Source organism: Babylonia areolata, chromosome 26 (genome assembly GCF_041734735.1).
Source record: "Babylonia areolata isolate BAREFJ2019XMU chromosome 26, ASM4173473v1, whole genome shotgun sequence".
NCBI lineage: Eukaryota > Metazoa > Mollusca > Gastropoda > Neogastropoda > Buccinidae > Babylonia > Babylonia areolata.
In genome coordinates, this window is record NC_134901.1 from 12,257,405 (window position 1) to 12,285,062 (window position 27,658).

General features: G+C 42.7%; 1 protein-coding gene across 1 annotated transcript in view; it reads right to left on the bottom strand.

The window, feature by feature from the left end:
- Nucleotides 1-27,658, bottom strand: part of LOC143300602 (1-phosphatidylinositol 4,5-bisphosphate phosphodiesterase gamma-1-like) — a 69,984-nt gene that overhangs the window by 35,876 nt on the left and 6,450 nt on the right. The window contains exons 4-16 of the mRNA XM_076614383.1: nt 26,931-27,012; nt 25,463-25,543; nt 23,913-23,962; nt 23,000-23,048; nt 20,649-20,750; nt 19,804-19,919; nt 17,649-17,734; nt 16,459-16,579; nt 14,559-14,644; nt 12,786-12,868; nt 10,011-10,148; nt 6,287-6,391; nt 4,629-4,798 (exon numbers count right to left, since the gene is read on the bottom strand). Coding sequence (XP_076470498.1) covers nt 4,629-4,798; nt 6,287-6,391; nt 10,011-10,148; nt 12,786-12,868; nt 14,559-14,644; nt 16,459-16,579; nt 17,649-17,734; nt 19,804-19,919; nt 20,649-20,750; nt 23,000-23,048; nt 23,913-23,962; nt 25,463-25,543; nt 26,931-27,012 — 1,269 coding nt within the window. The remainder of the gene's footprint in view (nt 1-4,628; nt 4,799-6,286; nt 6,392-10,010; nt 10,149-12,785; nt 12,869-14,558; nt 14,645-16,458; nt 16,580-17,648; nt 17,735-19,803; nt 19,920-20,648; nt 20,751-22,999; nt 23,049-23,912; nt 23,963-25,462; nt 25,544-26,930; nt 27,013-27,658) is intronic.

Here is a 27,658-nt window from a genome sequence, read left to right on the forward strand (position 1 = left end):
TCTAAGTTACTGGCTTTGCTTACAAAACATGAATATTTTGAGATTTCCTAAACAAGCATATGAAATGATCTTGCAAAAGATACCTCACAATAATGAGGAACACAATTTGCATAACTGGGCTATGCAAATAAAGAGGTGTTTAGATTTGTTTGGTTTCTCAGAGGTCTGGATGAATGGTGGGGTTGGAGAAGAAGACATTTTTGAAAAATTTCAAACAACGAATAATTGACTGTTTCCATCAAGGTTGGCATTCAAAATTGGATGTGAGTGATCACTTTGTGACGTATCGCTCATTCAAATCAATTTTAAAGCCAGATAGATATATCAATGTCATTACTATAGCCAAATTTAGACAAACATTAACTAGACTCAGGCTTGGGTTATGTGAGATAAATATTAACAACAGATATTCTCAAAAACCAGATAAATGTCCATTTTGTGTTCACATCGAAACGGAAAATCATTTCCTTTTTGATTGTCCACATTACTCCGCTTTAAGAGATAAATACATTGTAAAGCATTGCAGAAACAGACATCATCAAACTCTAGCTTACTTATTACAGAACAAAGATACTCGATGTCTGAGAGATTTAGTGATGTACAGTTTTTAAGCCTTAAGATTATGAGATCAGTTGCTTACACTCCAGTAGTATGTATGATTGATGTATTGTATGCATTTTGCAATGTCTTCTTGTTTTTCTCCTGTTTTGTCCTTTTTTCCCCTTCATTAGTTTTGGCCAACTCAATTTGTGTACAGGTCGGTGGCCTCAGGAATTAAACCAGTTCAGAGTTCAGAGTTCATCATACAAACTCATGGATTTCCAAGCTTTTATGGACTGAACAACTCTCTCTGCCTCTCTCTCTCTCATCATACAAACTCATGGATTTCCATGCTTTTATGGACTCAACAACTCTCTCTGCCTCTCTCTCTCTCTCATCATACAAACTCATGGATTTCCATGCTCTTGTGGACTCAACAACTCTCTGCCTCTCTCTTTCTCATACAAACTCATGTATGCATGTAATATACATGCACATTTTAGTGCAAACAAACAGGTGCAAGTGCACCTCAGCCAAACAGGTGCCAGTGCACTGCAGCATAAAACCAAACATTACAAACATGATGCAAAAAAACTTCACAGCTACCTCACAAATAAACAACAAACAAACAAAAACACCAACAAAAAAACATGCACAAAACATCAATATTCTTTCAGATCTGTTATGCAACATATCACAAACGGATGTATCATAACTCACCATCAAGAGGAGACAACCATCTGTGAAAACACGTATGTATCGACCACAAATAGAAAATAGTTACTGTCTTGGTGATTCAGCTGCTTAAACTTTCCCATCTCTTTTGGCTGACTCAGGTGTCAGCAGTAAGTGGTCAGAACAGGAGCTGGTACACTCACAGAAGGTGTCAGTATCAATGAAAGTAACATACTAACCACAAGCCGCTCCTGTTTCCCCTTGCATCTGTATCAAAATAATTCATTATCCACTAGCCTGCTTTGAATGTGTGTGGTTCTGCAGATCTGATTAGAATGTGCAAGCTTAAAGTGACCCTCTCAAAGTATAAGGGACCCCCAAGGCTTTTAAATGATCAGAAGCCCTGCATGTTTGTCTTCTGTAGGAATCAATTTTCTTTTCCCTTCCATGCCAGTGGACTGATCATTTCTACAGACTCAAGAATGGCTTTCCATGTGCTGTTTATGCAATAAAGCAGCGGCTTGTAGATCTATAATAAATTACAGTTGCTGCAGTGAACACAAATATCATTAGTAGTAGCATCAGTCGAGTGGTGGGGGTGATGGTTGTGAAGGTGTTGGTAATGGTGATACACATGATGGAGGAGAAAAAAGGCAACGTTGGCAGACTAATGATGAGGGGGTGGAGTCATGGTGGGGGTGATGGTTGTGAAGGTGTTGGTAATGGTGATACACATGATGGAGGAGAAATAAGGCAACGTTGGCAGACTAATGATGAGGGGGTGGAGTCATGGTGGGGGTGATGGTTGTGAAGGTGTTGGTAATGATGATACACATGATGGAGGAGAAATAAGGCAACGTTGGCAGACTAATGATGAGGGGGTGGAGTCATGGTGGGGGTGATATCGGGGGATCTGTAAGGTGGACTCATACAGTGGAGCTTCAGAGAAGAATCCACACAATGGAAATGAGATGCTTCAGGAGACTGCTTGGCATCTCCTACAAAGACCACATAACAATTGAAGAAGTAAGAAAAACCATCACTCATCAGATAGCATATTGGTCAGTATGAAGACCTCCTGACCACAGTGAAAAAAAAAAAAGAAAATGAGATGGTATGGCCACATGACAAAAGCTGATGGCCCTGCAAGACCATCCCTCAGGGGACAGTGCAGGGGAAAAGAAGACGAGGCAGACAGCGAAACAAGTGGGCAGACAACATCACTGGGTGGACAGAGAAAAGCTGTGCCGAAACTCAGGCACTGAGTCGTGACCGGCTGAAATGGAGAATGTTGGTGATGTGTTCATCAATCAGTGCCCCCATGACCTAACCAGGTTTGGGGACTAGTGACAGTGACAGTGACACTGACAGAATGTGGAGGGAGGGGCTGGACATGTCAGGAGGTTTGGGGACCAGTGACACTGACACTGACAGTGACACTGACAGAAGGTGGAAGGAGGGGCTGGACATGTCAGGAGGTTTGGGGACCAGTGACACTGACACTGACAGTGACACTGACAGAATGTGGAGGGAGGGGCTGGACATGTCAGGTGGTTTGGGGACCAGTGACACTGACACTGACAGCGACAGAAGGTGGAGGGAGGGGCTGGACATGTCAGGTGGTTTGGAGACCAGTGACAGGGACAGTGACACTGACAGAATGTGGAGGGAGGGGCTGAACATGTCAGGAGGTTTGGGGACCAGTGACAGGGACAGTGACAGTGACAGAATGTGGAGGGAGGGGCTGGACATATCAGGTGGTTTGGAGACCAGTGACACTGACACTGACAGAAGGTGGAGGGAGGGGCTGGACATGTCAGGTGGTTTGGGGACCAGTGACACTGACACTGACAGTGACAGAAGGTGGAGGGAGGGGCTGGACATGTCAGGAGATTTGGGGACCAGTGACAGGGACAGTGACAGTGACAGAAGGTGGAGTGAGGAGCTGGACATGTCAGGTGGTTTGGAGACCAGTGACACTGACACTGACAGAAGGTGGAGGGAGGGGCTGGACATGTCAGGTGGTTTGGAGACCAGTGACACTGACACTGACAGTGACAGAAGGTGGAGGGAGGGGCTGGACATGTCAGGTGGTTTGGGGACCAGTGACAGGGACAGTGACAGTGACAGAAGGTGGAGGGAGGGGCTGGACATGTCAGGTGGTTTGGAGACCAGTGACACTGACACTGACACTGACAGAAGGTGGAGGGAGGGGCTGGACATGTCAGGTGGTTTGGAGACCAGTGACACTGACACTGACAGTGACAGAAGGTGGAGGGAGGGGCTGGACATGTCAGGTGGTTTGGGGACCAGTGACAGGGACAGTGACAGTGACAGAAGGTGGAGGGAGGGGCTGGACATGTCAGGTGGTTTGGAGACCAGTGACACTGACACTGACAGAAGGTGGAGGGAGGGGCTGGACATGTCAGGTGGTTTGGAGACCAGTGACACTGACAGTGACAGAAGGTGGAGGGAGGGGCTGTAAGAGGGTCATACTGATGTCATGTAATTAGAAACAGTAACAAGAACAGTGATAAAAATGGCAGTGCTGCTAATGCTAGTGATATCAATGTTGTTCTGATGATGGTGATGATGATATCAATCTTGTTCTGATGATGATGGTTCTGAAAGTAATGTTCTGATAATGAGTGTAATATGATAATAATGTTCTGATGATGGTGATGATGATATCAATCTTGTTCTGATGATGATGGTTCTGAAAGTAATGTTCTGATAATGAGTGTAATATGATAATAATGTTGTTCTGATGATGGTGATGATAATGATGATGTTGTGATGATGGTGATGATTGTCAATACAAGAACCTATGGTGAACGTTTTTTTCTTCTTTGCTGCTCCTCACATCTGGAACAACCTTCCTCATCATATCCGTGCACCTGATTCTATTTCTGCTTTTCGCTCATCACGAAAAACTCATCTTTTTAAAACCTTTCAATGAGCACTCTCAGCTTCCTTGTTCTCCAACACCACCCATGTCAGCTCACTTTGGATGTATATAGAGTGGGAGGGGGAGAGTGTGGGGGGGGGGAAGTTTTTTTTTTAGTAAGTGGTCATGAATGTTTTATGTAACTTGTAATATTTTTCTTTCATGTAAAGAGCCCTGAGCTCTTAGAGAGAAAGGGCGCTATATAAATGTACATTATTATTATTAATCTTGCTCTGATGATGATGATGACATTTATGTCGCTGTGATACTAATGTTGTTCCGATAATGGTGATGATGACAATGTTTTAGTTTTTACATTTTAGCACAGCAGTTAGACAAAAGAATATCAAGCTGTGCCAGAATAACAACTATGTACAGAATCATTATGCACACAAACATAGACACACACCAGGCACACACACACACACACACACACACACACACACAGAACACCACCACCACTCACCAGAAAGACAGGGAAAAGTCCCCGACAAACGTGTCACTCTCTCGCACCAGGAAGGTGCCGTCGCCTAGGTAACTGTACTGCTGTAACAGCTCTTCTGCTCTCCTCCGCCCTCCTTCCAGTCGGCCATGGAACCATTTCTCGCTGAAGTGAAGCTCATCCACAGGACGACCCTGGTATCCACACAGTAACAGCCAACAGGTGTACCCGATGTAACAGCCTCAAACTACACCCTCATCCCCCCACCTCCCCTCCTCCCCCTCCCCAGTTGGATCTGACTGGTGTCAATCTGGGCTGGCCTCAACTGACCCTGGTCAAGTCTGGTCAGGATCGACCACCCCTAGCTGGAAATGACCCCCAAGTTTATTCAAACAATTGAAAATATAAGGGGGGTTGGGGGGGGGGGAGACTTTCAGGGCTAGCTTTAACTAAATTCACATCCCCCCTGCTGGACACACCCACAACACCCACTCACCCTCTCTATTACAACTTAATGAAAGCAAATGTTGAGGGAGTTTCTATTTTAATAACCTGTACTGATTCTAACAGGGCCACATATTACACCTGGTCTTCACTTCAAGCCAGCCTAGTATGACCACCATACCCATTATGAGGAAATGGTACAATCCAACTAAAGGGAGTCAGTTCTGACTATTCTAAGTTTACCTTGGAAAGGGAGGGAGGTGGTTGTGGGGGGGGGGGAGGATGGGGGGGGCCTCATTCCAGGCCAGACAACACAGACTCCAGGATTATCTGGACCAGCCACATTTGATCCCGGGGTAAAAATGCCAATGAGGGTACGAACAGGCTGTAACACTGGTACCCAGTTTTGACGGGAAGTGTAGGCATTCAGCTTTTCATTCATCATGGCATGGCAGCAAGTGGGCTGAGCATAAATAAGCAAGCATTTGCAAAGAGCCGCCTGCTAACCCTGGTACCCAGCTTTGGTGGGAAGTGTGTGAAAAACAGACACAAGGCAGTATGGAGAATAAAGAAGACTGAAGGTGGAGCTGCCAGTGGGTTAATCCAAAGTATCAAATAGAAACATGGTTATTTTTTACTTGAAGACAGATATTGCTGGCATTTGACGACATGTTTTTTTTGAAGCAGGTTCGTTTCTTTCCTTCCATTAAATCATAGGCTCATTTAAAATAAATCAACGTTCGGCTTAGGGACAATGGCTCCGTCTGATTTATGTTGGAGCTGGAAACAAAATATTCATTTAAAGTATTGAGGGCATGCATTATGAACAGTCATATGCATAAGAATCAATGTGTTATATCTAATAAATCACACATAATACAGTCCCACGCATACAACTGTTCATAAGAAAAAACAAAAACAAGGAAAATGAAAACAAAGAAGATGGAGAAAAAGGAACAAGAAAAAAAAAAAGAGAAAGAAAAAGAAAATGAGCATGAAGTTTCAGTTTCAAGGTGTCAAAGCATGGAGACTGATCAATATACTCAACGCTGCACAGCATCTACCTAAAAAAATATAAAACAAAATAATATAAAGATGCCTGACCTATGCACAAGCCCAGTGTCCTTGTCAGGTCTTTCCAACATCAAAAGAAAGCAGTAGGCAGCAGAAGACAACAGTAACAACAACAAGAAGACAAAAAAAACCAAAAAACCCAAAAGCAAAGGCAGCCACATTACATCTTCAGGCGATTCATCCTCATCCTCGTCCTGGTCAGGGCTGTGTGTCTCCTCTGTGTAATACAGCTTGTAGCCGCTCAGCACAAAGATGTGGGGCCTCCAGATCTGAGACACACACACACATACATGTATGCACGCACGTGCGCGCACGCACACACACACACACACATTTCACTTGCTTGAGAATGAAAAAATGTCATTGTGCGGTGCAGCCCAGAACTGGGGACATTTTCTTTTTCCTATTTCAATGAAGATGCATGATGACAGGCAGGGTTCCACTTTAGCAGGTGCCCGGGTGTGAATGCTATGAAAAGTTGGCTCAGGCACGCAAATTTTCTGTCGAGAGTGCTCAGCTGGCACTAAAAAATTGATAGAGGCGAAAAAAAATTAATTAAAAGATACACCAAGAAAGCAAGTTCAAACACAGTCGATCAAAATGTAAAGTGTCGTCTGCTGCAGCTCGCGTCACGGAGCAGCATCTTTGCTCATGCGCGATTGGATGTTGATGTTCATGGCACATTAGCGACGAACAATGCTTCCCATCTATAATGTTAAAAGAAAGACTCCCGAAACAGAGATGGAATCTCAAGATGACAAAAATAATAAACAACAGGAGTACAAATCAAAGCGCCAGTGTGTGTGCAATGAAGTCTGCCAGAAAAACTTTCCTTGGCACACTGGTGGGATTGGAAAAGCAAAATATGAACTTGATGGATAGAAAGTAATCAAAAGGTTCACCCTCATGAGGCACTCCCAATCTCAAACACAAGTTCTCCGTGGAAAGACAAGAGGAAAGAAAAAAGGTTGTGTCAGAGAGAGCAGCAGGGAGAGCTCTGCTCTCTCTTGAACAAGACGTGGCAGAAAGAGTAAAGAAGCTATCAACAGGCCCATGGGCTTCAGACATGTGGACGGCAGAAAGAGTAAAGAAGCTATCAACAGGCCCATGGGCTTCAGACATGTGGACGGCAGAAAGAGTAAAGAAGCTATCAACAGGCCCATTGGCTTCAGACATGTGGATGGCAGAAAGAGTAAAGAAGCTATCAACAGGCCCATGGGCTTCAGACATGTGGACGGCAGAAAGAGTAAAGAAGCTATCAACAGGCCCATGGGCTTCAGACATGTGGACGGCAGAAAGAGTAAAGAAGCTATCAACAGGCCCATGGGCTTCAGACATGTGGACATTTTGAACCTGGTTTTCCAAACATCAACAAAAATGCAAATCATAATTCAATCAAAGATTCTATTTCATTCTATTTTGCTGGCACCCAAAACAAACAAATGGGCACTCAAATGTTTTGTCCAGAGTGCCTGAATTCGAACCCTGACAGGGGTGATGAACATGTCATTATGGGGGTCCGGTTAGGTTTGGGACTACCTGACCAGGCTGTACTCTCAAAATAGACAAACCCGCATCAACCACGCTGGGGGTAGAATACACATCCTCCTAGTGGTTAGCATGCAGCGCTAACCGCTATGCCATGACAGCAGGCAGAATCAAGAAAATAAAATGTAATCCTTTCACTCCTGATGGGGCATGGAGTACAAACAGTATCAACACACATCTCTGTTGAACAGCAATGTGCCATGTACAGTATCAACACACATCTCTGTTGAACAGCAATGTGTCATGTACAGTATCAACACACATCGCTGTTGAACAGCAATGTGTCATGTACAGTATCAACACACATCTCTACTGAACAGCAATGTGTCATGTACAGTATCAACACACATCTCTACTGAACAACAATGTGCCATGTACAGTATCAACACACATCTCTGTTGAACAGCAATGTGCCATGTACAGTATCAACACACATCTCTGTTGAACAGCAATGTGTCATGTACAGATCAACACACATCTCTGTTGAACAGCAATGTGTCATGTATAGTATCAAAACACATCTCTGTTGAACAGCAATGTGCCATGTACAGTATCAACACACATCTCTGTTGAACAGCAATGTGTCATGTATAGTATCAAAACACATCTCTGTTGAACAGCAATGTGCCATGTACAGTATCAACACACATCGCTGTTGAACAGCAATGTGTCATGTACAGTATCAACACACATCTCTGTTGAACAGCAATGTGTCATGTACAGTATCAACACACATCTCTGTTGAACAGCAATGTGTCATGTACAGTATCAACACACATCTCTGTTGAACAGCAATGTGTCATGTACAGTATCAACACACATCTCTACTGAACAGCAATGTGTCATGTACAGTATCAACACACACATCTCTACTGAACAGCAATGTGTCATGTACAGTATCAACACACATCTCTACTGAACAGCAATGTGTCATGTACAGTATCAACACACATCTCTACTGAACAGCAATGTGTCATGTACAGTATCAACACACATCTCTGTTGAACAGCAATGTGTCATGTACAGTATCAACACACATCTCTGTTGAACAGCAATGTATCATGTACAGTATCAACACACATCTCTGTTGAACAGCAATGTGTCATGTACAGTATCAACACACATCTTTGTTGAACAGCAATGTGACATGTACAGTATCAACACACATCTCTGTTGAACAGCAATGTGCCATGTATTCTTCAACATACACATCTCTGTTGAACAGCAATGTGTCATGTACAGTATCAACACACATCTCTGTTGAACAGCAATGTGTCATGTACAGTATCAACACACATCGCTGTTGAACAGCAATGTGTCATGTACAGTATCAACTCACATCTCTGTTGAACAGCAATGTGTCATGTACAGTATCAACACACATCGCTTTTGAACAGCAATGTGTCATGTACAGTATCAACACACATCTCTGTTGAACAGCAATGTGCCATGTACAGTATCAACACACATCTGTACTGAACAGCAATGTGTCATTTACAGTATCAACACACATCTCTACTGAACAGCAGTGTGGGATGTATTCTTCCATGTTCTGACTTTTTCCTTCTTCTTCTTCTTTGTTTGAGGGCTGAAACTCCCACGTTCAATCATATGTACACGAGTGGGCTTTTACATGTATGACCTTTTTTACCCCGCCATGTAGGCAGCTATACTCCGTTTTCAGGGGTACTTAATCTTTCAAATCGGTAAGTCTGATGGTAAAAAAAAAAAAAAAGAAAACTGACATGATCAAGTAAAACTGCATTCATTCCTGAACCTAAGCAAACCCCTCATTTTCATGGATAGTGCTTGCATACGGTCAAGGACAAGTTTTATATCAGGACATTTCAACGCTCGACACCATTTCTGATTTCAGACCATACAAGAAGGATTCACTATTACCATTGTCATAACTATCAACATTAACACGACGGGCACAATAGCCAAGTGGTTAAAGCGTTGGACTGTCAATCTGAGGGTCCCGGGTTCGAATCACGGTGACGGCGCCTGGTGGGTGAAGGGTGGAGATTTTTACGATCTCCCAGGTCAACATATGTGCAGACCTGCTAGTGCCTGAACCCCCTTCGTGTGTATATGCAAGCAGAAGATCAAATACGCACGTTAAAGATCCCGTAATCCATGTCAGCGTTCGGTGGGTTATGGAAACAAGAACATACCCAGCATGCACACCCCCGAAAACGGAGTATGGCTGCTTACATGGCGGGGTAAAAACAGTCATACACGTAAAAGCCCACTCATGTGCATACGAGTGAACGTGGGAGTTGCAGCCCACGAACGCAGAAGAAGAAGAAGAAGAAACATTAACACAAAGCCAGTTACATGGTCCACGGGATCCTCCAGATACAGAATGCCGCTCTTGGTGGAGGTGCTGACTTCCACGTCAAGATTGCTGTTGTCTTCTGTGGCCACCGTGTACTTCCACTCATTCCCGTCCACCCCGTCCGGCAGTTTCTTGTGCTGCGTACAACAAATACCATGGGGTGACTGTGAAGTGTACAACAAATACCAAGGGTAGGGGTGACTGTGATGTGTACGACAAATACCATGGGTAGCGGTGACTGTACGACAAATACCATGCAGTGACTGTACTGTGTACAACAAATACCAAGGGTATGGGTGACTGTGATGTGTACAATACCAAGGGTAGGGGTGACTGTGATGTGTACGACAAATACCATGGGGTGACTGTGAAGTGTACAACAAATACCAAGGGTATGGGTGACTGTGATGTGTACGAAAAATACCATGGGTAGGGGTGACTGCTGTGTACAACAAATACCATAGGGTGATTGTGTTGTGTACAACAAATACCATGGGGTGACTGTGAAGTGTACAACAAATACCATGGGGTGACTGTGATGTGTACAACAAATACCATGGGGTGACTGTGAAGTGTACAACAAATACCATGGGGTGACTGTGATGTGTACAATACCAAGGGTAGGGGTGACTGTACTGTGTACAACAAATACCAAGGGGTGACTGTACTGTGTACAACAAATACCAAGGGTAGGGGTGACTGTGCTGTGTACAACAAATACCATTGATAGGGGTGACTGTGAGGTGTACAACAAATACCAAGGGTAGGGGTGACTGTGAGGTGTACAACAAATACCAAGGGTAGGGGTGACTGTGATGTGTGCAACAAATACCATGGGGTGACTGTGATGTGTACAACAAATACCATGGGGTGACTGTGTTGTGTACAACAAATACCAAGGGTATGGGTGACTGTGATGTGTACGAAAAATACCATGGGTAGGGGTGACTGTGATGTGTACGAAAAATACCATGGGTAGGGGTGACTGCTGTGTACAACAAATACCAAGGGTAGGGGTGACTGTGATGTGTACGACAAATACCAAGGGTAGGGGTGACTGTGATGTGAACAACAAATACCAAGGGTAGGGTGACTGTGATGTGTACAACAAATACCAAGGGTAGGGTGACTGTGATGTGTACAATACCAAGGGTAGGGGTGACTGTGGATGTGTACAACAAATACCAAGGGTAGGGGTGACTGTGATGTGTACAGACAAATACAGGGTAGGGGTGACTGTGATGTGTACAATACCAAGGGTAGGGGTGACTGTGATGTGTACAATACCAAGGGTAGGGGTGACTGTGATGTGTACAACAAATACCAAGGGTAGGGGTGACTGTGATGTGTGCAACAAATACCATTGTTAGGGGTGACTGTGCTGTGTAACAATACCATTGACAGGGGTGACTGTGCGGTGTACAACAAATACCAAGGGTGACGTGCTGTGTACAACAAATACCAAGGTAGGGTGACTGTGATGGTGTACAACAAATACCATTGTTAGGGGTGACTGTGCTGTGTACAACAAATACCAAGTGGGTGACTGTGCTGTGTACAACAATACCATTGTTATGGGTGACTGTGCTGTGTACAACAAATACCATTGTTAGGGGTGACTGTGCTGTGTACAACAAATACCATTGTTAGGGGTGACTGTGCTGTGTACAACAAATACCATTGTTAGGGGTGACTGTGCTGTGTACAACAAATACCATTGTTAGGGGTGACTGTGCTGTGTACAACAAATACCAAGGGGTGACTGTGCTGTGTACAACAAATACCATTGTTAGGGGTGACTGTGCGGTGTACAACAAATACCACTGACAGGGGTGACTGTGCTGTGTACAACAAATACCATTGTTAGGGGTGACTGTGCTGTGTACAACAAATACCATTGTTAGGGGTGACTGTGCTGTGTACAACAAATACCAAGGGGTGACTGTGCTGTGTACAACAAATACCAAGGGTGGGAGACACGTCTTGTACTGCATGTACAACAAATACCAAGTGTGGGGGGTGACTTCTAGTGCTGCATGTACAACAAATACCAGAAACATATACAACGGATAGAAAAAAAATCAGCAAAAACCGAAACAAACATACAACAACAACAACAAAAAACAGCAAAAAAAAACAACCAACAACAAAAACCCAAACAAACAAAAAAACTAAAAGAAAAGAAAACAACCAACATGTGCTAATATTGAGAACATCAATTAGATGTTGTCATTGACTCATGGACATGGATATTATTGTCTCTGTTATTTTGTTGCTGTTTTTTTTCCCTACTCATTTCAGTCCACACACACACACATAACAGCAACAACAATAACAAAATACAGATTACAGATAGGTCATAAGATAATTCATTCACCATGAGCAATGTAAATGTTCAGTGCACACACAAACAGAAGCTGGGATTTCATTGTAATGCTTCAACACCAATAATCTTTGCTCTTAAAAGCACTTCTGTGTTGGAAACTTGTCGTCCCATGAAATGCCCATGATCTTATCCAAGTACCAGAGGTGGAACTGATCCAGCACTATGATCTGTTTCCTCTACAGCGTCCATGTTTAAAATACATACATGTGTACATACACACAGACAACCGAGCGAGGTTATTACAAAGATTCCCTTTGTTCACACGCATGAGCTGATGAACAGAACTTCTCTAGAGAATGATTCTATGCACAATAAAAAAAAAATTGAATTAATAAAAGCCCTTCCACACACACACACACATAACTCCAGACAAACCGTGTGTATGTACCTTGAGAATGATTCTGTACTTGAGCTGCTGTGGAGAGGGCAGGACTGATCCCTCTTTGCTGAGGGGCTCAACAAGCAGATTGCCTGTAGGAACACACACATATATACTCTTTGCTGAGGGGCTCAACAAGCAGATTGCCTGTAGGAACACACACATATATACTCTTTGCTGATGGGCTCAACAAGCAGATTGCCTGTAGGAACACACACATACATACTCTTTGCTGATGGGCTCAACAAGCAGATTGCCTGTAGGAACACACACATATATACTCTTTGCTGAGGGGCTCAACAAGCAGATTGCCTGTAGGAACACACACATACATACTCTTTGCTGATGGGCTCAACAAGCAGACTGCCTGTAGGAACACACACATATACACTCTTTGCTGAAGGGCTCAACAAGCAGATTGCCTGTAGGAACACACACATATATACTCTTTGCTGAAGGGCTCAACAAGCAGATTGCCTGTAGGAACACACACATATATACTCTTTGCTGATGGGCTCAACAAGCAGATTGCCTGTAGGAACACACACATACATACTCTTTGCTGATGGGCTCAACAAGCAGATTGCCTGTAGGAACACACACATACATTCTCTTTGCTGATGGGCTCAACAAGCAGATTGCCTGTAGGAACACACACATACATACTCTTTGCTGATGGGCTCAACAAGCAGATTGCCTGTAGGAACACACACATATATACTCTTTGCTGAAGGGCTCAACAAGCAGATTGCCTGTAGGAACACACACATATATACTCTTTGCTGATGGGCTCAACAAGCAGACTGCCTGTAGGAACACACACATATATACTCTTTTCTGATGGGCTCAACAAGCAGATTGCCTGTAGGAACACACACATACATTCTCTTTGCTGATGGGCTCAACAAGCAGATTGCCTGTAGGAACACACACATATATACTCTTTGCTGATGGGCTCAACAAGCAGATTGCCTGTAGGAACACACACATATACATACAAACAAAACCCACACACAAACACACATACATACATACATACCACAAACACAGACACAAGCACACACACACACATTTACCACAAACACCATACACAAATAGAATACAAACAAAAAGCTATGTGTGGGAAATAGCAGTAATATTAATAGTAATAATAATGAATGCTTGTTGAGTGCTTTCCTCACTTAAGGGGAGCTCAAAGCACTTTACAAAAACATTGAACACACATACACAATTAAAGATGTAATCCACAAAAGCATAAAACAGATTCAAAGACTACATGTATTACACTACTTAATTACACACACACACACACATACACACACACACAAACACACACACACTATGGGTTATAGCTGCTGAATGTCATTGGAAAGACATGAAAAATCTATGTTACTGGATATGCTATGACTGTTTTGCATCTCACTCATACAATGCACTCACGCTTAAGCCTGTACCAGTACACAATGAAACACACACACACACAAATGTACTGATGGAGTCTCCCATTGGTCCAATGGATGAGTAGGCAGGCAGGCTTATCTGTCGGTGTGTGTCCTCACATGGGAGAAGAGGCCGATTCTGGATGTGCAGCACTTCCCACAGGTGTTGCAAGGGAAAACGTCTCCAGAAGTTGAGATGTACACACACAAACTAACACACAGAGGCATACGAGCACACACACACACAAACACACACACACTCACTCACACACTGAACACACACACACAACCCCTGCCCCCCCCTCCCCCCTACACACACCTAAACACACAGAGAGACTCTCACCCCCAAAGACATCCTTGAAAGCCATAGCCATGTTCCTCTGCTGGCCCAGGCTGCAGTGGTTCTCTATGGACAGGATCAAAGGGTACCTGAAAACAGCCACAAAACCGGTCTTAATCTGTCCTTGTTTACAACCCAGGCTCTCTATGGACAGTCATCAGGGGATATACCTGAAAACAGCCACAAAACCTGTCTTAATCTGTCCTTGCTTACAGCCCAGGCTCTCTATGGACAGTCATCAGGGGATATACCTGAAAACAGCCACAAAACCTGTCTTAATCTGTCCTTGCTTACAGCCCACATTCTCTATGGACAGTCATCAGGGGATATACCTGAAAACAGACACAAAACCTGTCTTAATCTGTCCTTGCTTACAGCCCACATTCTCTATGGACAGGCGCAGGAGGAAACCTCAATAATAACACAGACATCAAACACTAACAATCTACACACATACACACAAGAAGGAGGAAACCTCAATAATAACACAGACATCAAACACTAACAATCTACACACATACACACAAGAAGGAGGAAACCTCAATAATAACACAGACATCAAACACTAACAGTTTCAGTTTCAGTTGCTCAAGGAGGCGTCACTGCGCTCGGACAAACCATATACGCTACACCACATCTGCCAAGCAGATGCCTGACCAGCAGCGTAACAAACACTAACAATCTACACACATACACACAAGAAGGAGGAAACCTCAATAATAACACAGACATCAAACACTAACAATCTACACACATACACACAAGAAGGAGGAAACCTCAATAATAACACAGACATCAAACACTAACAATCTACACACATACACACAAGAAAGAACACATAACAAAACACTCAAAATACATGTCAGTTAAACATCACATAAACTAAATGATGGAATCTCACTTCAGGTAAAAAAAAAAATAATAAAAAATAAAAACCCAATAACCCTCAACAAATTAATGTGACAGTAAAACCTGACAAAAACAGGAAGAGAAAACTTCAAGGCCCACTGTGCAAAAGGCCACCACAGAAACAGGAAGAGAAAACTTCAAGGCCCACTGTGCAAAAGGCCACCACAGAAACAGGAAGAGCCAAATTTCAAGAGAAAACTTCAAGGCCCACTGTGCAAAAGACTACCACAGAAACAGGAAGAGCCAAACTTCAAGAGAAAACTTCAAGGCCCACTGTGCAAAAGGCCACCACAGAAACAGGAAGAGCCAAACTTCAAGAGAAAACTTCAAGGCCCACTATGCAAAAGGCCACCACAGAAACAGGAAGAGCCAAACTTCAAGAGAAAACTTCAAGGCCCACTATGCAAAAGGCCACCACAGAAACAGGAAGAGCCAAACTTCAAGGCCCCACTGTGCAAAAGACTACCACAGAAACAAGAAGAGAAAACTTCAAGGCCCACTGTGCAAAAGGCCACCACAGAAACAGGAAGAGCCAAACTTCAAGAGAAAACTTCAAGGCCCACTGTGCAAAAGACTACCACAGAAACAGGAAGAGAAAACTTCAAGGCCCACTGTGCAAAAGGCCACCACAGAAACAGGAAGAGAAAACTTCAAGGCCCACTATGCAAAAGACCACCACAAAAACAGGAAGAGCCAAACTTCAAGGCCCACTGTGCAAAAGGCCACCACAGAAACAGGAAGAGAAAACTTCAAGGCCCACTATGCAAAAGGCCACCACAGAAACAGGAAGAGAAAACTTCAAGGCCCACTGTGCAAAAGGCCACCACAGAAACAGCAAGAGCCAAACTTCAAGGCCCACTATGCAAAAGGCCACCACAGAAACAGGAAGAGAAAACTTCAAGGCCCACTATGCAAAAGGCCACCACAGAAACAGGAAGAGCCAAACTTAAAGGCCCACTGTGCAAAAGGCCACCACAAAAACAAGGGGACTTACTCTGATGCCACCCAGGCGTGTTCTTTGATGGTCTCCAGCACATCCAGGAACTTGATCTTGGAGGTGAGGGTGTGGCCGTGATAGATGTAGGGGTAGCCGTCTGGGCCGTCCCAGCAATCCACTGAACCAAACCAAATCATGTTCATCATGGTCCAGCCCACCCGAAAAGGGTCATTTTAGGGCTGGTCAACCTGTTAGTTCTTAAAACCAGTCAAAGAACACATAATAATGTTGAAAGGTTGATTGGTCATTTTAGGGATGGTCAACCTGTTAGTTCTTAAAACCAGTCAAAAACCACATAATAATGTTGAAAGGTTGATTTGTCATTTTAGGGATGGTCAACCTGTTAGTTCTTAAAACCAGTCAAAAAACACATAATAATGTTGAAAAGTTGATTGGTCATTTTAGGGCTGGTCAACCTGTTAGTTCTTAAAACCAGTCAAAGAACACATAATAATGTTGAAAGGTTGATTGGTCATTTTATGGATGGTCAACCTGTTAGTTCTTAAAAACAGTCACAAAACTCAACCTGTTAGTTCTTAAAAACAGTCACAAAACACGTAAGAATGTTGCAAGGTTGACTGGTCATTTTACGGCTGGTCAACCTGTTAGTTCTTAAAACCAGTCAAAGAACATAATAATGTTGAAAGGTTGATTAAAACAATGTTAATAAAAGAACCAATTTCACTCACTTCTCACTCGATTCTCATAAAACTGAAACCATGCTGAAAATATTGTAAAAAGGATCACATCAACCATATAATCAAGTCTCAGACACACATACACCCACGTACATACACCACACACACTCACATACTAACACCACACACACACACACTCATACACACACACACACACACTCACATACTAACACCACACACACACACACTCATACACACACACATACACACACACACTCACATACTAACACCACACACATACAAACACACACTCACATTCTAACACCACACACTTACACACACACACTCACATATTAATGCCACACACACACACACACACACACACACACACTCACATACTAACACCACACACACATACACACACACACTCACATACTAACACCACACACACACACACACACACATACTAACACTACACACACACACTCACATACTAACACCACACACACATACACACGCAAGCCAAAGCCAGGAAAGCAGCTGACTCACGTTCTATGCAGCGACACCCCATTCGCAAACAGCGAGCATAGGCTTCTGTGGAAGATTCACTGGACAGCTGATCACCTGTCAGGTACCTGCAACAATCAGGTGGTGTGGTGATCACCTGTCAGGTATCTGTAACAATCAGATGGTGTGGTGATCACCTGTCAGGTAACAATCAGGTGGTGTGGTGATCACCTGTCAGGTACCTGTAACAACCTGCTAGGTACCTGTAACAATCAGGTGGTGTGGTGTTCACCTCTTAGGTACCTGTAACAATCAGGTGGTGTGGTGATCACCTGGCAGGTACCTGCAACAATCAGGTGGTGTGGTGATCACCTGTCAGGTAACAATCAGGTGGTGTGGTGATCACCTGTCAGGTACCTGCAACAATCAGGTGGTGTGGTGATCACCTGTCAGGTAACAATCAGGTGGTGTGGTGATCACCTGTCAGGTACCTGCAACAATCAGGTGGTGTGGTGATCACCTGTCAGGTACCTGCAACTATCAGGTGGTGTGGTGATCACCTGTTAGGTACCTGTAACAATCAGGTGGTGTGGTGATCACCTGGCAGGTACCTGCAACAATCAGGTGGTGTGGTGATCACCTGTCAGGTACCTGTAACAACCTGTTAGGTACCTGTAACAATCAGGTGGTGCGGTGATCACCTGTCAGGTACCTGCAACAATCAGGTGGTGTGGTGATCACCTGTCAGGTACCTGTAACAATCAGGTGGTGTGGTGATCACCTGTCAGGTACCTGCAACAATCAGGTGGTGTGGTGATCACCTGTCAGGTACCTGTAACAATCAGGTGGTGTGGTGATCACCTGTCAGGTACCTGTAACAATCAGGTGGTGTGGTGATCACCTGTCAGGTACCTGCAACAATCAGGTGGTGTGGTGATCACATGTCAGGTAACAATCAGGTGGTGTGGTGATCACCTGTCAGGTACCTGTAACAATCAGGTGGTGTGGTGATCACCTGTCAGGTACCTGCAACAATCAGGTGGTGTGGTGATCACCTGTCAGGTACCTGTAACAATCAGGTGGCGTGGTGATCACCTGGCAGGTACAATCAGGTGGTGTGCAACTAGCTGCAGTCACCTTCTGTGCTTTTACACCACCACCAACAATACTAATAATGATACTGACAATACTAACAATAACTACTGTTACAAAAACAAAAACTACATTAATAATAATAATCATCATCATAATCATAATAACAATGAGGAAAAAACAACAACAAGAAAAAAAGAAAAAAACACATTTCTTCAATGAATGAATAAATGACTGAATGTGCACACACAGTTCTTGCTGAACCTTTTCATGCTCCCATGACACATCATACTGGATTAGATCAGATGCAGAAGACGATGCTTTACATGCACATTTGAGCTTCTGCTCATGTATACAACCAAAGAAAATTCAGACACAAAGCAGGTCAGCTCATGAGATGGGATAAGGGTAAGATATGAGATCAGAAAACCTACCATTCTTGAAACAAGCCACCTGGAAATCTAGATCTTCCAATGTGGACAGTTTGTACTATACTCCAGTCTAGTTAAATATACTTTCCATTTCAAACTGATGTAAACCAGGCCTATTGGTTTGTTCCTCTAGGCCCAAATTCCACGGCAACTCAGTGATGCCTTGCTATCAGTCTGCCATCTGCTAGCCAATCAAACCCCATTTCCAGCTGAAGCTAATTACTCATCCCAATGACCAGCAAAGAAACGCCCCATGTGAACCACAGCAAGAACCGCAGGGACCGATAGACAGGCATTTGAGGTGACATGTTAAGTATATTCAACCAAACTGGGAGTATAATACAAACTCCACATTCTAGTGTCATAAACCATACCATGTCAAACTGATGCAAAATTCAAAGCAAACAGAGGAGGGCATCGCCTTCTGGTTCGCATGGGGAGCCCTTGTAGCCGTGACAGCTGAATTTGCCGCAACAAAGGAAAGCCCAAGGAACCATCCACTCTGAGCATACGGAATTCCCAAAGGAGATGGCAACAGACGAAGGGAATCTCAGAACAGCAGAAGGCTGCCTCCAAAACATGCCAAATAGGCAGGACAGAAGGTGAACTAACCATCCACTCTAGCAGTCCCCTTCGTCAAACCTCCATTCCAAAACCCTGTGCCGGAGACCTACGTGTTATTGGAGGAGGCGACCCAGTAGGCAGACAGGGGCTGATCCATGTCCTGGATGACGGCATCATGCCGGCTGTCCCACAGGCTGTTCTGGGGGGAGAACAGGAAGTCCAGGAACTGCACAAAACAACAGAAGACAACATGGCACAACCTTGTGTGAATGAAGACACACATGCGTGCACACACTCACACACACAAGCACAAACACACACACACACACGTGCACATGCACACACACACACACACACACACACACGCGTGTCCGCCCAGGAAGCGAGAGAATCTGAGTGCACTGCTTCGAATCATGGCACAGTTGCCAGTATTTTCTCCCCCTCAACAAGACTTTGAGTGGTGGTCTGGACGCTAGTCATTCGGATGAGATGACAAACAAAGGTCCCGTGTGCAGCATGTGTTTAGCACATGTAAAAGAACCCACAGCTACAAAAGGGTTGTCCCTGGCAAAATTATGTTGAAAAATCCACTTCAAAAGGAAAAACAAAAAAAACAAAAAAACTTGCACGCTGGAAAAAACAAACAAAAAACCAAAACAACGATAGCGCTCTCAGTGTAATAACTCGCTCTCCCTGGGGAGAGCAGCCCAAATTTCACACAGAGAAATCTGCTGTGAGAAAAACAGTAATACAATACAATGCACACAAACACACACACACAATCACACACACAGACACACACACATACACACACAGAGACACACACACACACACAGATACACACACACACACAGATAAACACACACACACACACACATGCGTGCGTGCACACACACACGCACACACATATACACACACACACAAGCCATGGGACAACAGACCATGGCTGACTGACCTCCTGCTGTGTGAAGTAGAGGCTGGGCCCAGCTCGCATGGGGTCGTCCAAAAACAAGGTCATCTCGTGCCGCACGTACACCATGTCTGTGGCACTGGGGTCCTGACCACACACACACACATATACAGTCACACACCCACACACACATACACAGTCACACACACACCCACAAACACACACACATACAGTCACACATACACACACATACATACACAGTCACACACACACACACAGTCACACATACACACACAGTCACACACACACATACACAGTAACTCACACAAACACACACACACACACACACACACAGAGTCACACACACACACACATGCATACACACTCACACATAGAATCTGATATACTGAATAACCGAAAACAAACATTACATGCACCGACACATACACAGAACAACAATATATATATGCATGCACACACATTCCAGCACACATGCAGACACGCACACAACTGTGTATTTCATTACTGAAGATGATGATGATGATACAGATATCTATATAAGACCTCTCCTCGGTCAGAGACCAAACTCAAAGCTTTACAAACATGGAGTCAATTGCACAACAGGCTGCCTGCCTGGATAGAGCTGACTGACAGCTGCCTTTGGGCGCTCATCATTCACTTCCTTTGTCGTTCAATCAGGTTTCAGTCACACACACACACACACACACACTCTTACAGTCATGTGTGTGTGTGTGTGTGTGTGTGTAGTCACATTTTGGTGTGTGTATGTAACACTGATGTAATGTTTTATGTTAACAAAAGCGTTTTTGTAAAGCACCTAGAGCAGATTTTTGGATAGTGTGCTATATAAGTATCCAATATTTACTCACTTGTGTAAACAAAGTGAGTCTATATTTTAACCCGGTGTTTGTTTGTGTGTGTGTGTGTGTGTGTGTGTGTTTGTGTGTGTGTGTCTGTGTGTCCGTGGTAAACTTTAACATTGCCATTTTCTCTGCAAATACTTTGTCAGTTGACACCAAATTTGGCATAAAAATAGGAAAAATTCAGTTCTTTCCAGTCATCTTGTTTAAAACAATATTGCACCTCTGGGATGGGCACAAAAAAATAAAAAAAGAAGCCAAATTATATGCAAACTGAATTTACTGTTATATTTAATTTTTTTTTTTATCCTCTAAACTTGGCACTTTGATCTGATATTCTGACACAACAAGAGCAGTTATTTTTATCATTTTTTTTGTTCAGACAGGAACTTCTTTTGCTTGTCTTTGGTGTAGATAGTAAAAAAGGGAAATTAATCTGTAATTAATGCTAGGGGTGGGGGGTGGGGGGGTTAATTTGCTTTAAACTGATCTTTCTCATCTTAAACATTACATTGTGAAATTATACTCAATACATAAAAGCTTGTGTGTTTTACTCTCAGTGTACAGGGCTTTCACAATGTTCATTCGCCCAAGTGGTCTTTTTCAGAAAATACTAAAATCAATACTACGAGTGGACTTTATAAATGTATTGGCTGAGCCCTGAAGGTCATGGGCAAAAATCAATTGCGTACACATATTTATACATATTCAAAGCGCATGCTCATATTCCTCGTGAACGAAGGACACCATTTTGTTCAAGTTCAAGTTGTTGACCTGCCCGTTCAATCCTATATTCAATCAACAATACACGATAACATGTGATGGAAAGTTGGAGAAGGAGACCGTTAAATATTTATTCTGAGAAAGATTTGTGAACGCCTCATCACTTACTGGATTATGCCCTAAACTCCCATAAAAATATCAACAAAATCAGTCTGAATTCACAGTTAAAAATAATAAACCATGAGAGTTAATACCCTTGATGAAACGTAAAAATTTCCAGTCTTAACATTTCTCAAAATGAAGTCCTTTTCACTTCATACATCATTTAGGAAGTACTTGTACTGGAATCTCCCTCCATCTCTGTCACACTCCCTCCCTCCCTATCTCTCTGTCACACTCTCTCCCTCCATCCTTATCTCTCTGTCAAACTCTCTCCCCCCCCACCCCCTCTCCTCTCTCTGTCACACTCTCTCCCTCGCCTCCCTCTCTCTGTCACACTCTCTCCCTCCCTCCACCCCTCTCTGTCACACTCTCTCACTCCCTCCCCCCTCTCTGTCCCACTCTCTCCCTCCTCCCCCCCCCTCTCTCTGTCACACTCTCTCCCTCCCCCCTCTCTCTGTCACACTCTCTCCCTCCCTACCTCTGTCACACTCCCTCCCTCCTTCCCTCTCTCTGTCACACTCTCTCCCTCCCTCCCTCTCTGTCACACTCTCTCTCTCTCACTCACTCCCTCTGTCACACTCTCTCCCTCCCTCCCTCTCTCTCTCTGTCACACACTTTCTCTCTCTTTACCTTCTGCTCCTCGGCCAAAAACTGCTGGAACTTTTCTTTGCACATTCTCCTGATGTGAAAAAAGTAAAGAAAGTGAGTACACAGTGAACAATGCCTTTGAACTTCCACAAGAACAGTTTCACTGACATGTATGGTAAATTTCAACTGTCAAAGGTTCATTAATTTGAATGTCAAGTCATGCATTATCATATTCCTTTATAGAAGCTACATCATGGACATCATTATGTCATTGATTAAACAGATGATGAAGACAGAAATTACATCAACACATTCAAACTGAAGTCATGTTTACCTGAAGATTAATGATGAATAATTAAATAAGATAAAGAAACTGAAAGATTATTGGGAAGAAAAATAACGTCCACACTTCCCAACATACACAAATGCTTCAAACCAAACCCAGTAAACAACTCCTCTTCCTCTTATGTTGTCACAACAACACTTGGACACAAGAATCACACAACACTCATGACATAATAAAATAAACACAATGCAGTGTAAATATATATATCAGAACTGCTGTGGTCATTTATCCTGTGAAAAAACAACCCTTTGTAAAATGTTACAGAGAAGTGACTTATTTACCTCTTAATTCTTTATTGTTAACTTGGTTTTTCTGATAAAATGTTCGCCTGTTTGTCACATGCAGACTGCTAATTGGTGCTTAAGATGAAAATTTAATCCAAATTCTTGGCTTATACAGAATGTCATAGAAAACACAAAATTTACTTGAGGTTTGCAGTGAGTATGTAAACTGATTATTTAATGGTTTTGTCATTTACATATCACAGATTTTGTATATGTAAAGCACACTGAGCTCTGTTTTAGAAAATGCAATGAATAAATGTTCTCTTTTGTCTCTTTATTGATTTTCTTTTAAATTATGATTATTTTTGTTATTAGCATTATTTACCTTTCATGTGGTGCTGATTCAAAGTACTTGTCAAAGTTTTCTGCCACAATCTGCAACAGATTCCATGCATTGGAAGGTAGCAGGGAAAAAAAGATATAAAAACATTAAAACAACTACCACCTGATAACTTTCAAGAACATTCTTCACCTCAATTATCTTTCTGTCTGGCTCCATATCTCTCTTTAAATAATGATGATGGCTGTCAGATCATGATCATTATCTTCTTCTCAGATCATGATTATGATCTTCTTTGCCTTCTTCATATGATTATCATTATCATTATCATTGGACCATAATCACAATAATGAATACTCACATTGAAAATAAATGAAAACTGAAGCCTTCCATGTAATAAAAAAAAACCCAACCAACCAGTAGATGGAGAGAAAGAGAGAAAGACGGACACAGGGCCTGGGGAATGGGAAGGGGAGGGGAGCTGGGTTCTGATCAAAGATAAGGAGTAACAATATATATATATTATATCTTCTTTTTCTGTGTTCGTGGGCTGCAACTCCCATGTTCACTCGTATATACACGAGTGGGCTTTTATGTGTATGCCTGTTTTTAACCCGCCATGTAGGCAGCCATACTCCGCTTTATATTATATGATTAGATAAAGAAATAATCAAATAGGTAAATGAATAGATAAATAATCAAAAAAGTAAATAAATAGGTAAATAAATAAATAAACTATTAAAAAAACAAAACATAAATAAATGTCAAGCACAAAATCCAAAACCAATCAGGACAAATCAAACATAAGGGACAAAAAAACCAATCCCCCCATCCCAATGTCAGCAAGCTGTCAGAGGAAAACAAGCAACAAATGAACAAGAGACACACAATGTAAGCAAGCCATCAGAGGAAAACAAGCAACAAGAGACACACAATGTCAGCAAGCCATCAGAGGAAAACAAGCAACAAGAGACACACAATGTCAGCAACCTGTCAGAGGAAAACAAGCAACAAGAGACACACAATGTCAGCAACCCGTCAGAGGAAAACAAGCAACAAGAGACACACAATGTCAGCAAGCCATCAGAGGAAAACAAGCAACAAATGAACAAGAGACACACAATGTCAGCAAGCCGTCAGAGGAAAACAAGCAACGAGAGACACACAATGTAAGCAAGCCGTCAGAGGAAAACAAGCAACAAGAGACACACAATGTCAGCAAGCCATCAGAGGAAAACAAGCAACAAATGAACAAGAGACACACAATGTCAGCAAGCCGTCAGAGGAAAACAAGCAACAAGAGACACACAATGTCAGCAAGCCGTCAGAGGAAAACAAGCAACAAGAGACACACAATGTCAGCAAGCCGTCAGAGGAAAACAAGCAACAAGAGACACACAATGTCAGCAAGCCGTCAGAGGAAAACAAGCAACAAATGAACAAGAGACACACAATGTCAGCAAGCCGTCAGAGGAAAACAAGCAACAAATGAACAAGAGACACACAATGTCAGCAAGCCATCAGAGGAAAACAAGCAACAAATGAGCAAGAAAAAAAAAACAAAAAAACACACACACAAAAAGTTGTGTACAGACCTGCTGTGCGTGGACCAAGTGATGATACAGAGTAGCAAACTGGGGGAACACAATCTCTCCCCTTCCTTCAGAGTCCATTTCCTGTCGGGACATGCCCCAAACAAAACAAAAACAGACATTCATGAAGCCCCTTGACTGTCCAACCCTGCTGAAATCACATATTTGGGGAGGAGACTCAAACTGTGCACTCACTACTTTTTTGTGCAAATGACTTTTTTGCTGAAGAAAACAATGCACTCCCAAGAGGAAGGAAGCTGAAAGAAGAGAATGGTGGTGACTGACATCCTGATCTGTCAGCTGTTTTGTTGTTTTTTTTATCTCAATTAGGTCATGTTACAGCCCTCACTGACGGATACTGCTAGTCACTAAACAGTCCAGGGGTGTGTCAAGAGGACACACAGACAAACCAACACTCACAGGGCATTTAGGAATAAAATATATGTATAGTGGAAGCACTTGCTAAATGAAATGTAAAGCGCAGAACTATTGAAATGAAAAATGACATCGCAGAATATTTGTGTTTTCACAACTGTTAAAAATTTATTTCGCGTAATAATATTATCATCAAAAAGGGACCAGCAGCCTTTTTTTGAAAAAAGAAATGTCTGTTGAAACAACTCTACAAAAAAAAAACAACCCAAACATCCCACAGCAAAAATTGATTGTACCTATATTAGAACCAAAGTTACAGCCATGTGAAGTTCACTGAAACTGAGCATTTTTACGCGTCATTTTGAGATTTTGTACAAATCTTCGATTTTACAGGATCACTGCATGTTTGCTAAGCAACACAGAAGGCTAAAAACTATGAAAAATAATGTTTTATATATAGTAATTATGCCTAATATTTTTCCAGCTATACATGGTGATAGTTTTCTTGATATTGAGCTCTAAAATCCAAACTGTTCTCTAATTCTCCCATGGCAAAATTGTCAAATAGCAAAATGGGCACAGTTTCATCATTTCTTATACCATCCAAAAGGGAATTAAAAGAGCTTTCGTTTATTACCAGGCATTTATTCAAAGCTTATTACCAGTTCTGAGAAATATACATATAAAAAAAAAAACGAAAATCTTTTTTCAAATGCTACATTCGCAAAAATAAGTTTATTATGCTGAAACAAGAAAAGAAAGGACAGCATAGGAAAGAGGAGAAATTCAATTCAATTCCTGTATAAAACATATCTTTATTTCTTAAACGTCACTCAAGTTACAGGCTTGGGGAAAATAGGCAAAATTGACATTTTTCAGTCTTAGCTTCAGTTTTGCAGTCGAGGCTGCCGGTACCTACATCATAAAGAAAAAAGAAAGAAGAAGCAAGACTAACAAAACATAAAATATAGAAGACTGATTAAACTATTCCAAGTGCCAACATTTTCATGCAAACATTTCATCACACCCATTTCATTGATACACACATATAATTATAATAATAACACATACTTCTTTTCAAGCAACATTCACATACCTGAAATTTTTCCCGTAATTTAGTTGTTGACATTTTGAAGTTGATTCGAGGTAGCCATGCTTTTAAGTTTTTCAAAGTTACACTGCAAACATAAGAAAACAAATGAATAAATGAATAACTTGTTTTTCTTATCAGAAAAAGACCAAAGATTAAACATTCCCTTCAAAGGTTTTCGTTTGCTTTGTTTGTTGGTTGTTGTTTTTTTGTTTTGTTTTTGTTTATTTGGGGTTTTTTTTTGTGGGTGTACCGTTTTTGAAAAACATCCCACGATGAATACTGTATTCCTTCTGTGTTCCCCACCCCCACCTGCCATCCCAAAATATCCAGCTACACACCCCATCTGCACAGCCACACATCCCATCTGCACAGCCACACACCCAACGTTCATCTGCACAGCCACACACCCAATGTTCATCTGCACAGCCACACACCCCATCTGCACAGCCACACACCCAACGTTCATCTGCACAGCCACACACCCAACATTCATCTGCACAGCCACACACCCCATCTGCACAGCCACACACCCAACGTTCATCTGCACAGCCACACACCCAATGTTCATCTGCACAGCCACACACCCAATGTTCATCTGCACAGCAGCAGCAGTCTCAGTCTCACTCTTTGCAGCGCTGGCAAGTCAAGTCACAGAAACAACACACACACACACACACACACACACACACACAAAGTGGTTCACTGACACAGTGGTGCGTACTTTCTCTATT